The sequence below is a fragment of the Macrobrachium rosenbergii genome, chromosome 6, assembly GCF_040412425.1.
Source record: "Macrobrachium rosenbergii isolate ZJJX-2024 chromosome 6, ASM4041242v1, whole genome shotgun sequence".
NCBI lineage: Eukaryota > Metazoa > Arthropoda > Malacostraca > Decapoda > Palaemonidae > Macrobrachium > Macrobrachium rosenbergii.
The window spans coordinates 55,072,976-55,088,429 of NC_089746.1; the positions used below are offsets into that span (position 1 = coordinate 55,072,976).

The following is a 15,454-nucleotide window of genomic DNA, read 5'->3' on the forward strand; positions in this document are numbered from 1 at the left end:
TTTTTTTAGATATCCTGCAGGTAATGCATGTCAGCTTCTCATTTCGCATTTCCATGACTTTTTCCAACTCTTTATGTTTCCTTTTCATTGTTTTTTCTTAAACTACTCAACCTTACTTAGTTTTAGGTCTAAAATTTTCCCCGAACCTTCTTTTTCATAATCTAATGCGCTCTTATGTTTTCTTACTTGTCTATGGTAATCTTATCTTACTGAGTTTGCTCAGTATTGGTTGTAGAAGGGGATTGATTATTATTGTTAAAATATAGTTTAATCAGACCACTGAGCTGACTATCAGATCTCAAAGGGCTGGCTAGAAGGGGCATTGTAAGGCCATAGCATTACCTTAGGGAAATTCTGCTACGGTCATTGGTAGATGGTCTGTCCAAGTCTCCTTTGCTGGGGACGTGACGTTACTGAGAGACAACTGCAGGTGCTTAAAAGCAATTAACAAGAACCAGGAGACTCTGCCTAGAGAGGTGAGGCCGTGATGGCGGTGGCCTCTCAGGAGTAATCACACTTTATTATCAATTTCTCTGGGTCAGGAGTCCTTGGGACAATGACTGACAGGGGGCTGTTCTGTCAGCAAAATGAAAGAGGCAGCTTGCTTCCATGACTTAATTGATACTTACTTAGGTGTTACAATGTATTAAATTTTCTATCAAAATGGGCGTTGTGAGACATTACACCATTTTTAGTTACTGAAGACAGGTTGAGATATTTTTTATTTTTGTCTTTAAATACTATGTCGGTTGGTTGCTTAGAGTTCGCGGTGGCGTAAACCAGCTTAGAATAAACATCTTATTGAACTTCAGTGCTTTAAAGGCGTTGCTTCACGCCTCATTCATCAAGATTTTCTATTTGTTCATGAGGGGGCTCCAGCATATATATATATATATATATATATATATATATATATATATATATATATATATATATATATATATATATACCTTGTATAACAATAGCTGTCTATTGCAATGAAAAATAGTGACAAAGTTGCAAAGACCTAATGGGACAATTATTTCCTGTAACTTTCAATTCATTATCGATATATCTCAACATAGACACAGACTATAGTACACTATATCAAACATGCCTTCAGTACAGAAAAATTGCTTACTAAGAACATAGTCTTTTTCTGTAGCAGAATACTTAAGGAGATTTAAAAAATTACCTAAAGATTAACGTCCTTCCGTGAATACCCTGCTAAAAAGAATATATAAAAATAAGAAGCTTCAATCAAGAATCATTTCGTTATCACTGCAGTCCTATGCTTGCCTCAAAAAGTTTCATTCTTCCCCCAGAGGTTCGAGTACCAGGTTCACGGTCGAAGGCATGATCAGGAATGAACCGTTTACCAGGTCAATATCGCGAAAACCTGGAGCCGTCTTCATGTCAAATGTCAGGAGTAGCGTGGATAGTGCTACCTTTGCTTCCATCAGGGCGAATCGCATGGCTAAAAACAGATAAAAAGATATTAGTGATTTTATTCTGTTGTATATATACATACAAACATATATCACAAATATATATATATATATATATATATATATATATATATATATATATATATATATATATATATATATATATATATATATAATAACCTTGAACAAATGTTAATCCTTTTTATACACATATATATACACTATATATATATATATTTATATATATATATATATATATATATATATATATATATATATATATATATATATATATATATATATATATATATATATATATATATATATATATATATATATATATATATATATATATATATATATATATATATATATATATATATATATATATATATATATATATATATATATATATATATATATATATATATATATATATATATATATAGCATTAAAACAATTTGCAGGTTCCATTGATTTGAGGTTCCTGACGTATGAAAAAGTCTAACATAAATCTTGAGTGGAGAAACCACAATAACAGATTTTTGATTTTCACACTGCAGACATCTATTGAAATTTCCAAACTTTAATTTGCAAAATGAAAAACTAAGCAGCAAAGATGTCTTACCATGAACAGGAACTTAATATCACAAATTATGTAATTAGAATGACCATAGCCAGACAACATAAAAGTAAACTGCAAACATAATCTTACCTATGCAGTTCCTTGGTCCACCTCCGAAGGGCATGTGAGTGTAAGGCACAATATCAGCCTTGTTTTCAGGCATGAATCGATCTGGGTTATAGACTTCCGCTTCTGGCCAGTATTTCTCGTCGTGGTGAATACTCCAGATAGGGACCTCGATTATATCTCCTTTCCTTACAGTGATGTTCGTTCCGGGAACCCTGAGGGAATAAACGGGGTAGAGAGAGAGAGAGAGAGAGGAAATAAGAACCAATAAACCAAGGATACGTCTTTACAGACGAAAGATCGTCGTTTAATTCTGCAGAAAACAAAGAACATGCCTCTCGAAACATGAAGAGTAGCAATAAGGAAACGAGAACAAGTATTCTACCTAATTCTTTTAGTATAAATTTAGCATTAAATTGATTGATCGACCCAGCTCTCTTCCCCCGCCCCCCCCAAAACAAAAAGGAATATAGACTACATTGTATGGGGACGACTGAGTGTATAATCGACTACTTCAGACTATCCTGGAGGTTCTTGTTTCTGGAGGGGAAATATCACATGATATATTAACCTAAATTAAGATATCGTAACGTACTTGTAGTCCTTAGAGCAAACTCTCTCTAAATTTGGTGCTGGTGGATAAAGCCTCAGTGTCTCTGGAACGAACAAGAAATTATTTTTACCCAAAGCATCCATAAAAGCGTTGGAACACAAAAATACATGCATTCATAAAGTCATGCTGATATAAGATAATCTCTCTCTCTCTCTCTCTCTCTCATAAAATTTTCCTTCCCTTATTGTCAGCATTTTATCCAATGTTTGATATATATATACATTATCTACCATCTTTCAAGTTACTGGGAGCACCGACTCCATAAGGCCCATTATAACATAAATTCACTCTTTGGGCTTATGAGAAAGGGATTTGTTTAAAATCTTTACATGATAGTTTTCCACCAATTCCCAATTTATATATTCAGCCCCTATGTCGGTGTAATTTACGTACGAAAAAATTCCTTTCTTTTATAAACTTTTGAAATTCATAAAAAAAAGTTAGTCTTTAAATTGTTCAATATCTTTCAACGTCAGTAGATATATTACGTAACCCTAAAGGTTGATTGAATGTCATTATTATTATTATTATTATTATTATTATTATTATTATTATTATTATTATTATTATTATTATTATTATTATTATTATTATTCCGTCAGGGTCTGCTGTATCCGAACGTCCAGAAAGGGAAGGGAACCGCCAACGATACGTTCGCAAGCGAAACGGAGAACGGAACATTCTTCAAAAGTAGTCCTTAATTTTTCAAGGTCTTCGCTATTCACTCTCACGAAGGTGTCATCTATATTCCTGTAGTATTGAGGATGGCAGTATTATTATTATTATTATTATTATTATTATTATTATTATTATTATTATTATTATTATTCAGTAGATGAACCCTATTCATATGGAAGAAGCCTACAGGGGCCATTGAATACAATACGGTGTTTATTAGGAAGAAGTAAGAGGAAATAAAGTTAAATCCAGAAAGAAGAGTTCCCACTTATTGAAAAAATTAATAAATAGAAAAAAATGTATTAAAATGCAAGAAGAATAGTATCAGGGTATTAATGCATTGCATTTTCGCTTTAACTTCTGAAGTTCCAATTGCACGACGTCCCTCTGGGAGGTTGTTCCACATTCCAGCGGTGTGAGGAATGAAGGACCTCTGGAACTGAGAGAAGTTCGACAGCGAGGCACATTTACTGCATATTGGTGCTGCTGTTCAGCGAAGCTGGTCGCTCTCTCTCGGCAAATAAAGGGGACCAGGGATCAATTGTGAATGTGATAGATCTCTGTTGAAATACGACTTATGAAAAATTGACAAACAAGAGACCATCCGTCGATGGTCCAAGTCGTAACTGCTACTATTAGGAAACAGAAATCAACCACCACGAACCACTAAATCTCTAGCAGAAGTAGACATCCACACCGGAGACCAGTATTCCAGTAAACGAAGTATAAATGACCTAAAACAGGTTGCATTGATTTAATCACTGTTATAAATATATGAGGCCTTACGAACACTACCTTTCATGCGGCATTTGCTGAAACTTTCATTAGATGTTTCTCTAAAGTTAGATGTGTGTCAAAAGTTACACATTGATTAGTTAAATCTTCACATTCATTCAGCAAAGTTCCATCCACCTGACGGGAAGGGTGGTTTGGGAAATCTGTACGAGATCTGCTAATCAATCGTATTTTCGTTTTACTTGAGTTCAGCCTCATACCCCACCGACTACATAACTCCCTGATCCGGTCCATGTCCCGATTGAGGATGAGGGCACCTTCATTTTTCGTAACTGGAGACTTTACCACACCCACAAGTGTTGCATCATCGGCATACTGAACAATCTTGTTTTCCAGGCCAACAACCATATCAATTGTAGACACTAAAAATAACAGTGGAACTCCAGACAAAATGAGAAATGAGAAAGCAGCAATAAAAGAATAATTTCACTCCTAGGTAATATAAAAATATGGTAAGTACGAAGTGTTTTTTTTTACTTACTTGTGTGATCAGTGAAATTTTCTGAAATTGTTGTAATCATCAGATAAAAAGTAATATCCTTAACCTTATTTAAAAATTGATATCTTACATATGCGTTTGAACACACACACACAAGAATATATATATATATATATATATATATATATATATATATATATATATATATATATATATATATATATATATATATAGTGAAATCTCAGATGCTAGAGCTTGTCCTTCTGCCGAGAACTTTGACGCTTGCTGAAGATCTGGTAGTTGACTGTGCCATGGAATAAGCTCAGAATTGTCTAAAATAGCATAAAAAATATTGTTAACTACAGGACTCAATGACATGTTTATCTATCAATTTAACAGTCCAAAAATGTGTTAATTAAAAATAAAATTTTGTAGGACGTATGGTTTTCGGCGTGCCCCTTATGTGCCTTCAACTAGATATCAGGAACGAATGAAAATAAGTGCGCAGATTAATAACATGAAAGCATATCTTATTCACTTAGGCTTCGAAAATTTAGTTGAAGGCACTAGTGTTTGGCCACTTTCATATCTACCTAACGCTTCCCCTAACACTTCCTGACATGAATACCAACTGACGCACTCATTCAAAACTAAAGAATCACAATAGTCGGTATACTATACCTACCCATAATGCATGCATCGAGGTATTTGGCGTCCATGACTCCTTGGTATGTTAGTTTTCCCTCTTCCTTAACTATTTCCTGCAGTTCTTGACGAAGTCGCTGCTGAACTTCGGGGTTCTTGGACAAGAGGTACGAAGCAATTGCTATTGTCGTTGCTGTCGTATCGTAGCCGACGATGATGAACAAGATACTCTGTGAAATTATGGTTGCGTCGTCGAGAACTGCCAAATATATAAGGGCATGGAGGATCATGTTAAAGGGGGTGCTCAAATCACAAGAGACAGATTCTTTTGAATGACGACGTTCCTTCATGATCGTATTTTATATAGGAGGAGCTACCTTATTACACAAGTGCGTCAAATTAGAGCAATGCGATACATTTAGTTCTTTTAGGATGGAACAGTGACTAAGATTGTTTAGACAGCTTTTACCATAAGGGTTCGAAATACGACCTTAAATAACAGCTTTGTTTCAAAGAGAGAAAAAGATAAGTTATTCTGACACGACATTGGAATCGAAACACAAGATGACTATTAGTACTTCGTTTTGTATACTTGGTAAGTGATTCAAGAAAGGAAAATTTCAAGATTGATGACCAAAATTTCAATTAGAATCGTGCTACTAAAAGACATTATAAACTTGTGCTTCACTAAAAAGAACATGGGTTATTCACGCGGGACGCATCCTTCCACAGGAGTTTCCATAAAAAAAGCACAATAAACTTAAAAAGAGACAAGAAAGGCCGTTAACAAAGATACACCTGGCAAATTCGTCACAAATTTGGTTACTTGATTACGTTATTCTCATATATAACAGTTAGTACGTTTCTTTTATTTTGGTTACATTATTTGAAAGGAACAGGTCGATTTAAAAGACCCTGGTCAGGAAATTTTAGTGTCACATTTCTATTAAATATTTTTAAAGTTCCTAAATCATGGTCTACATATTGGAAACACATTTTTTAAAAAATATGAGGATTTTAAACCTTGGTCCAGATATTTGTAGGACTTTTTAAACCAGTAAAGATTTTGGAACCATGGCCAGTAACGACAGATTCTGGCAAGGCAATTTCTAAATAATTTGAAGACTGTAAACCAAAGACTAGATTTGACATGTCATTTTTCTGATCAATCACGGTTTGAATTTTGGTAGAAAGTTTATAAAGAGTTGAAATGTTTTAAGGCTGTGGTGTAGATTTTGACTGGATATCTTTAAATCCAAAAGATTCTAAAACGTCAAGAGTCAGGGAGGAATTTTTTATTTGTAGAAATTAGATTCTGTCAAATACATCAGTAAGTAGGTTCCCGTTACTAGCATAATAAAATTGTTTTTAAGTGGTAAATTTTTGTTCTGCAACTATTGTCTACTATTCATTATGAATAAATTTGTCTTCTTGATGATGATATTTCTATGTCCTAACAGTTAAAGCAGTTTTTTTTGGAACCTGTTACTTTATCTGAATGCAAAACGATAAGCGCCTGAAGCGGCGATTTTAATTATAGTCCAAGTTTTGGACTATAATTAAAATCTAGACTTTGGAAGAATGTTTCTCGACAATCCAAAGATTTCTAAACCATAGGCTATAACACTGTAGGACGGTTTTCAACAGCGTACAGATTTTTAATCAGCGAGCTAGATTTTAATATAACGTTTTTAATAAATTTTAAAAGTATATAATTTAGTTTTTTTATAGGCCGTTTTAAAAAAAATCAATAGATTTTTTAACCACGGGTTAGTGACCCAAAGGGCTAGAATTTTTATAGAACTGTCCTCGAGAATCCAAGAAGAATTTTCCATCCATCTACGCAAAGTCGTTAACCAACTACAAGAAAACATCACGAGAGAACTTACTCTTTGCTTTGGTCTGATCATCAGAAGAATTTTCTTCACTGGCTTGTGCCTCTAGGAGTAAGTCCAAAAAATCGCCCCTTCTGACTCCCTTCCTTCTCGCTGCGATGGTCTCTTCGGCAACTTGTTGGAAGAAGAATTTCTCTTCTGGGAAGACCCCCACGTCCATGAGACCGGTTATAAATGGAAACGTGGCAACCAACATGAACTTAAAAATTCTCAGAATCCCAGCTGCGAAAAATGGCTGCACCTTCGCAGGGAACACGGCATCCTCGTCTTCGAAGGAGTTGCATTCTAGCCCAAAAGCACAAGAGGCAATGGTGTCTATGGTGAATCTCCCACATGCCTTTTTGACATTGACAAAGGGCTTCTTGGCGGCCTCCTTCAGGCAGAATGCCTTAAGGGTATCAGCCTTCTCACAGACAAGGTGGAACATGTTCTTCAGCTTCCCTGACGTGAATGCAGGCGTCATGAGGTTTCTTAATCTCTTCCACTTCTCCCCGTTTAAATTGAACAATGATTCATTCATTGATTTATCATTTTTATGCAAGGAAGTGAATGATTGTCTATCCGAAAAGTGATCGAAATCTTTGACCAAAATTTGCTTAATCATCTCTGGATCAGCTATGTAGAGAATAGGCGATAGTAATATGTACGCCCCGCCGAGGCCTTCTCTGGTGTAATTTCTGTACACCTGTAGAAGAGCAATCATGAGAAAAAGCCATGTATCATTCTTTGCTCCTTAAGTCAAGTGGAGATATCAAAGTTGTGCAACTTTAAACAATGCACGAGGTTGTTTAAGAACCCCCCTCATAAGGCTAATGGAAAAATGCATAAAAAACACAGAAATTTATATATGTAAAAATGGAATGCATCAAGTAATTTCAACCAAACTTGGTATACATAATGACTTACTATCTGGAAAAGAATATTGTGGCAATATGGGAGTGGGAAAGGCTTCCCTGGACTCTACCCAAAGACTTGGTATCTAAATAAACTTTACAGGTTTATCTTACCTCATTTCGGTATATATATGACTTACTATCTGGAAAAGAATACTGTGGGGGTGAGACATTACTGGCACCAAAGGAGGTGGGGGTGGGAATGGGGTGATGTGTAAAAATAACCGAAAACGACAGTTATTAATGTCTAATCCATAGTTTTTGAGGTCGCTGAGATGAATAGTGACACTCTCGATGCACTTCAAGTCCAAGTTCTGCCCTGATAGGGAGAGTGGGGTGAGAAGGGGTGAAAAATAAGATGACAAAAATGACAGATATTAGTGTCTAATCCATAGTTTTAAAGGTTGCTGAGATGAATAATGACACTCCCGATGCCCGTTAAGTCCAAATTCAGTCCCGATGGGTGAAATATAAAATGTAAAAAATCTTGGGCGATGTAACTGAAACAACTATCTTAACAGGAAAGGGAGGGGGTGTGAGAGAGGGAGAGTTAGAGGAAGAGGAAATGAGAGAGAGAGTAGAGAGGGTATTTGGGAGGGGAGAGAGAGAGAGAGAGAGAGAGAGAGAGAGAGAGAGAGAGTTATTAATGTCTAATCCAGCTAGTAATTTATAAAAGAAAGATAGTTACATTATTAGATGTAATATTTTAATGAGAAACATTAAAATATTATTTCAGAGCACCTTGTAAAATTTCTTTAATTGACCATTGCATTATTCCGTATCCCGTGAAAGTAACTTTATTGATTTTGCAAAGACCTTTCTTAAAACATTAACATTTACTGTTCCAGTCTTTATATCATTAAAAACTGTTGCCAACATCGTTGATAACATTTACTGATAAGGCAATGTAAAATTAACTTTAAATATCGCTATCAAAACATTTTTTATCACCCACCTGTGGAAGGTGTAATAAGCGAAAGTAGGTACCAAGTCTAAGGGCTGTTTTACTCGGTTCACGTTTGCTAGTTCCATGTATAGCGACTGGCCTACCACCCACTTGTCTACACTGTTGTAAATAAGTACCAGAGTTTTCAACAAAAGGTTGTAGTTAGTCCATCCCTAAAGACTCTCTGAAAAGCTGCAATGTTGCAAGACGGGAAAAGACTTATGGTGTATGTTGTAATTTTCATATTAAGATACTCCTCTTATCTTGTCTAATATTTTTTTATAACAAAGGATAAATAAATGAATAATATTCCCAGTATCGTATCCATTTTAGGTTGTGGGAAAAGTCACTAATCAGTTCCTTTGTGTAAAATTTACCTTTTTATTTAGATTAATTCTTACACTGTTGCTGACGAAAAGTGTACTTTTCGCAGAGTACATTTGTAGATTATAGTAACAATAACGTTATTCCGTCTAACACCCTTTCTCTTTTTTCAAGTCCATATTTTCTGGGAACTCAAACCTGACAAGAAGACAGAGCATACCTTCATTTATTCCCTAGCACAAGTTGCAATATATTGTATAATAGATTAGTTACATACATGCAAGCACACACACTCATATTTCTATGATCTAGTATGTCTAGTGATAAAAATACACACATTTATTTATGTGCATGAAAATTCACAATCACTCATATACACATGCAAGAACACAACACACATACACATACATACATATATATATATATATATGGAAATTAACACATGGGAACGTGTTTTACATAAATAAATTTCTGACTCACATCAGGACCAAACTCCAGTCTTTCAAGTAAGAGTCCAGGGTGTTAGCGATTCATTCACACAGGTAATAATAGAAGTTGGAACCTAAGTACTCCGTTCTTGAGGTTTTCCCCAGGCAGGCACCTAGCACCTAACATACCAGAGAAGTTGGATAAAATTCTCTGGTGTGGGAACATGTTTTGCAGAAATAAGTTCCTGACTCACATCGGGACTGAACCCCAGTCTTTCAAGTGAGAATCCAGGGTGGTAGCAATTCATCCACATAAAATAAGTTGTAACCTTAGTACTCCGTACCTGAGGTTTTCCCTGTGCAGGCGCTTAACATATTAGCAAAGTTAGGTCAAATTCTCTGGTATGTTAGGTGCTATGCGCCTTACCAGGAATAACTTCAGGTACAGAGAATTTAGGTTCCAACTTCTTTTAAGACCTATGTGGATGAATCGGTAGCACCCTGGACTCTCACATGAGAGACCGGAGTTCTGTCCTGATGTGAGTAAGAAAAATGCTTCTGTAAACACCTTCCCATGTGTTCATTTCCACCATATCTCATGGTGAAAAGGTAAGTCGAATGAAATGTAAGCAATTCACTTGCTACTGGGTTGGGAAGTTTAGTAAAATTTGTTTGTATGTTAGGTGCTAGGTGCTTGCCTGGGAAAAACCTCAGCTACGGAGTGCTTAGGTTCCAACTTCTTTTATGACCTGTGTGGTGAATTGCTAACACCTGGACTCTCACCTGAAATACCGGTGTTCAATCCCAAAGCGATTCAGAAGTTTATATATATATTATATATATATATATATATATATATTTATTTATATATATATATATATATATATATATATATATATATATATATATATATATATATATATATGTCATTTTGAATTAAGTCGCCAAACCCATGTCCTTTATTTGACCACCATGTGACGCTTGTACCCATCTACAGTTATGTCGACTGGTAAGAGTAGCAGGAAGTGGTAGACCTTGCAATTTTAAGTACAACACTTTACTAGCTGATTAACAGCTCTCCTAGGGCTGGCCCGAAGGATTAGACTTATTTTACGTGGCTAAGAACCAATTGGTTACCTAGCAACGGGACCTGCAGCTTATTGTGGAATCCGAACCAAATTATACCGAGAAATGAATTTCTATCAGCAGAAATAAATTCCTCTAATCCTTCACTGGCCGGCCGGAGAATCGAGCACGGGCCTAGGAGAGTGCTAGGCGACTACGATATCGACCCATCCAGTGAAGAACTAATATATATATATATATATATATATATATATATATATATATATATATATATATATATATATATATATATATATATATATATATATATATATATATATATATACATATACATATATATCATGAGGGTCATAAGATCAAGCATTTGTAGTTAGCATTCCGACTGTTTACCTTTTCGTCGAAAGCCCATCTGCCAGGCTTCCCCATCACAACGTCGACGAAATTCCCGAGTAGAGGCAGACCTGGGGGAGAGAGAATGCCTCTTTTGGCCCAGTAACTAAGCCGGTGTTTGTTGTAGAGCCACAGTGACGTCACCAGCAGGGCCATTAGGGCCAGCGTTACCAACATCATGCCTGAAAATGATAATAGCATAATCAACAACTGCAATGATAGTTAAAACATTAGTAGTGATTACAACAACATAATAAGAATGTTATGATAAAAATGTTGTCATAACAACAAAGAGGCCAACTTTAAGGATAAATTTAGAGATAATGATTATAAGAACAAATTAATTTCCCCTCTCACACTAAACAATTAATTAAAGCGTGGGATTTTAAGAGTCATTTTTTCAGAGGAAAATATTCTCAATTCTTTGACCAGCAATTTATGGATCCTTACCTATATATTATATGCACGCACTGAAGTCCGTTCCACAAATGTCTGACAACATTGATATGAGAAATGCGTCTTGCGATAATTAAGAATTTGGTGGCTGCTCGGAAACAAATGCAGCTGAACTATTTCAGGGTCTGATCAATATCGATTTTACAGGTAATCTATCTTTGATAACAAACTTGCTATATCAACTAGAGAAATCAATATTAGTTTACCATGATTATTATCATTAATATTATTATCAAATGCCATTCAGCTCTCAAGACAGTGAAATCTAAACCCGTCTGAAGAGTCACCATGACGTTTTCTTTCGGAAGCGTTGTGTCACGAGAATTCTTGAGTATAATCGATAATATTCACATTGACAATATCATCCGTTACTCTCAGGGCGAAACTTACTGACATTGAAACTATACATTTGAATAAAAAGTGAAAGATAAAGCGGTAGTGTAGTAGGAGGTAGTCAAATAAGATGCAAAAATGGTGGCCCTCAGAGCAAAGATAATGCAACCTTGGTCGCTGTCATGATGACTAGCAGTTTTCTAAGTTGTTTATATCTTCTTCTTCTTCTTCTTCTTCTTCTTTTCTTCTCAGTAAATGCAAGTCTCACAATATCAGCCTATTGCATACCATCTTAAGTAAAAGAGCTTTTATGAATTAAGTTAAGAGAGATTTTACTTTTTTCTGATTCTTCTCTTCGACTCGGCAGTTTCGATTCGCCGAATAAGATTCGCGAGCAGTTATTTTTCTGTTGATCCACCTTATGTATTTCTGTGCTGGGGAAAATCTTTCAGAATCAAGAAAATTAAGACTTATTGTGTTTGTATGTGTGTGTGTATATATATGAGAGAGAGAGAGAGAGAGAGAGAGAGAGAGAGAGAGAGAGAGAGAGAGAGAGAGAGAGAGAGAGAGAGAAACTTGCAGAACGGCTGCATAAAACTAGGATCGTGAAGTGGAGTTTGCAAGTGAATGAATTTTAGATTTTTTAAATTTAAATGTTCGCACACTTTAAAAACAACAACAACAACAACAACAACAACAACAACAATAATAATAATAATAATAATAATAATAATAATAATAATAATAATAATAATAATAATAATGTCTGTGAGAAGGAATACTTCTAGACCTTCATAGAATAATGAGTACCTTGTTAAACTCATAGTAACAACTCTTCCTTGTCTTTATTTCAGAGACATCATAGCATACAAAAAGCTCTCTGCCAATTCTACTGGGAAAAGCAGACTAACATCCTATTTTGTTTTTTTTTTATTTTTTTGCTTGGATTGAACACCGCCTGGGACCTTATGGCATTAGCTTAAGTTTCTTTGCTGGGAGTGAAGTTGACTACTGCGTTTTATTTAGCTCACATAATCTAATGTATTGCAAGAACCATTGTTATTATTTTATTGATTAGAATATTAAGTGACAGTTAAAATTCGTGTTCACCGTCTACACGTTCAAAATAAAGCAGAACCACAATAAACTGTCAATGCCATATTCATTCTCCAACTTTCCAATAAAAATTGGACTCTTATGCAGATTACCTTCTTGTTGTTATTAAATATTTAGACTATGCCAGCCTTGCGCTAGCACGGGCTCTTGCTCCTAAAGCATCCCGTAAAGACATTACCTCCAGAATCTCAGCTGTTTTATATTTCATCGAGGCCTCCCTTTCATGCATAGAGCACCAGCCATATTCATGTTGCGCACACTCACGCGCTGAATATCAAGGACATTTTCATCTAACAATTAGGTCTCTCCGTCAGTCCACCACTGTTTAGGTCTCTCTGTCCACCTTTCTCTAAAGGCTTGTGTCGTTATGCATTTGCTACAACCGTTTCGTAAAAGCCGTCCTCTTTCATCCTCTCGGCACGAGCTAATCTTAAAAAAAAAAATAAAAAAAAAAATCATCTCTTCAATTCCGATTCTTTTTTTTTTTTTGGCCACAACATCGCACAAGTGCATTTTCAACATCACATATTCTTCCAAAGTAGACTCCAGCAAATTTTTCTATTACCATTCATATACTACACTTTACTTTCATCACGATAGTTCGGTCAGTAAATCGTCCACTCAGTCTAACTTTTTTCCTTCCCACGACACTCCTTCTGTTCCCCATTTTTGAGAATTTTCGCTGTTTCATTCGCATACACTTTGATTTTTCTCCCCTCATTTATCCTCCATTCTTCCACCACCAATATTAACATATCGTTGTACTTCTGTCATTTCAAGTTCTCTTGTTGAAGACACTTTCACACAGTCATGACCCTTTCTCTTGTCTCACAACCTTAAAACTACGACTCCTTTATTTCTCATCGGTATAAATATTAAACAGCTACGGTTACTATACACATCCTTAACAGATACTCATTTTAAACCAAACCAGGCTCTTTCCCGTTTAACGTATTCATATACATTCTTTACTTTCATCGTAACGACATCTGATCGCTTTGGACATTCCGACCTCAAGGCACATTTTCCTAACTCCGGATCACATTTTTAAGGTCTTACGTCTCGGTGAAAATTCTTCAAGCCTATCTTTGAATGCCAATTTCAAGGTTCTAAAGAACAAACAGTTTAGTAAGAAGTCGAAACATTTCTTACAGATCATATTTGCTTTTGCTTTTACGTTCGGAAACTATTTTGCTCGAGCTTTCCAAGGTCTTATCACATATCTAAATAACTGACATGAAACAAAGCGACTTTATGTACTCGTATGATCACTGATACGTGCTAGCTCCTGTGTGAATATACATACATGTCATACATACACACACACACATATATATATATATATATATATATATATATATATATATATATATATATATATATATATATATATATATATATATATATATATATATATATATATATATATATATGTATTATACATACATAATATCACTAATTTTACCCAACACGTTTTTATTCGTTTCAAATATAGAGCCACAAATAACAAATTTACCTCGAATTCTCTTGACCTTGGAAATAACTTGCCTACGAACCGAAGTATGATAAACTCTCCATCCTTAAAAAGACTTAGAACATGTGCCTTTCTCGGATGGAACTCGAATCAAACCTTAGAAAAGGATGTCAGTGATTAATACTTGGCTATATGTACCCTTAAAAGGCTCAGGTTAGAATTCTGGTTGGAGTAGAAGCAAATGTAAATGATTCCCTTTAGGCAAAAGTTATTATCAAAGTAAAGGTAATTTGTAATTAACGATGATTTTATATATATAAATCTGTATATATATGGTATATACATACACTCATATTTATATGTATATACACTGTATATATCTTTAGTATAAAGAAAGTCCTTACTTGCGATGGAGTTAGCGTTCCTTCTGGGCCTGAGGTGTGAATGCTGTCCGTGTCCCAGCTAGACTGACGGACAACGCCACATTGTAGATGCTTATTAGAGACCACTGACCGTGCAGGCAGTCTGGCGTTGTTTGGCGAGCATGGTAACAGGGTCCCAGTTTTAAAGCTTTCTTATTTGTTTTTCCATTCTGGTGTAAAGTAAAAAAAACTTATTAAATATATTCAATGTTTGTTCAATGGGACAAAAATGACCAGTTGATAAACTGATGAATATTTAGATTACAAGCCTTTATTTCACATTGTAAGCAGTCAGTAGTATTCAGTTACAGATAAGTGAACTGATGCAAGAATAATAAATTAGAAACTCTTATTTTCAAATGATAAGGAATTAATGGTATTCAGGGGCGATCAAGTTGAAGAA

At 35.0% G+C, this 15,454-nt stretch overlaps 1 protein-coding gene across 1 annotated transcript; it reads right to left on the reverse strand.

Moving 5' to 3' along the window:
- Nucleotides 1-1,026: 1,026 nt before the first annotated feature.
- Nucleotides 1,027-15,160, reverse strand: LOC136839592 (cytochrome P450 6k1-like). The gene is made up of 7 exons (XM_067105869.1): nucleotides 15,034-15,160; nucleotides 11,251-11,432; nucleotides 7,178-7,868; nucleotides 5,329-5,547; nucleotides 2,714-2,774; nucleotides 2,143-2,333; nucleotides 1,027-1,456 (listed from the first exon to the last, which is right to left on the reverse strand). The coding sequence occupies exons 2-7, from the start codon at nucleotides 11,428-11,430 to the stop codon at nucleotides 1,290-1,292; spliced, it is 1,509 nt and encodes a 502-aa protein (XP_066961970.1). The 5' UTR covers nucleotides 11,431-11,432; nucleotides 15,034-15,160; the 3' UTR covers nucleotides 1,027-1,289.
- Nucleotides 15,161-15,454: the final 294 nt, after the last annotated feature.

Bases quoted from the DNA above. Each gene is read 5' to 3' on its own strand.
- LOC136839592 (XM_067105869.1), bottom strand. From the start codon at position 11,430: ATGATGTTGGTAACGCTGGCCCTAATGGCCCTGCTGGTGACGTCACTG. The intron at 7,869-11,250 runs GTAAACAGTCGG...GCTCTTCTACAG, and splicing joins GATGGGCTTTCGACGAAAAG to GTGTACAGAAATTACACCAG. The intron at 2,334-2,713 runs GTACGTTACGAT...TTATTCCCTCAG, and splicing joins GTTTGCTCTAAGGACTACAA to GGTTCCCGGAACGAACATCA.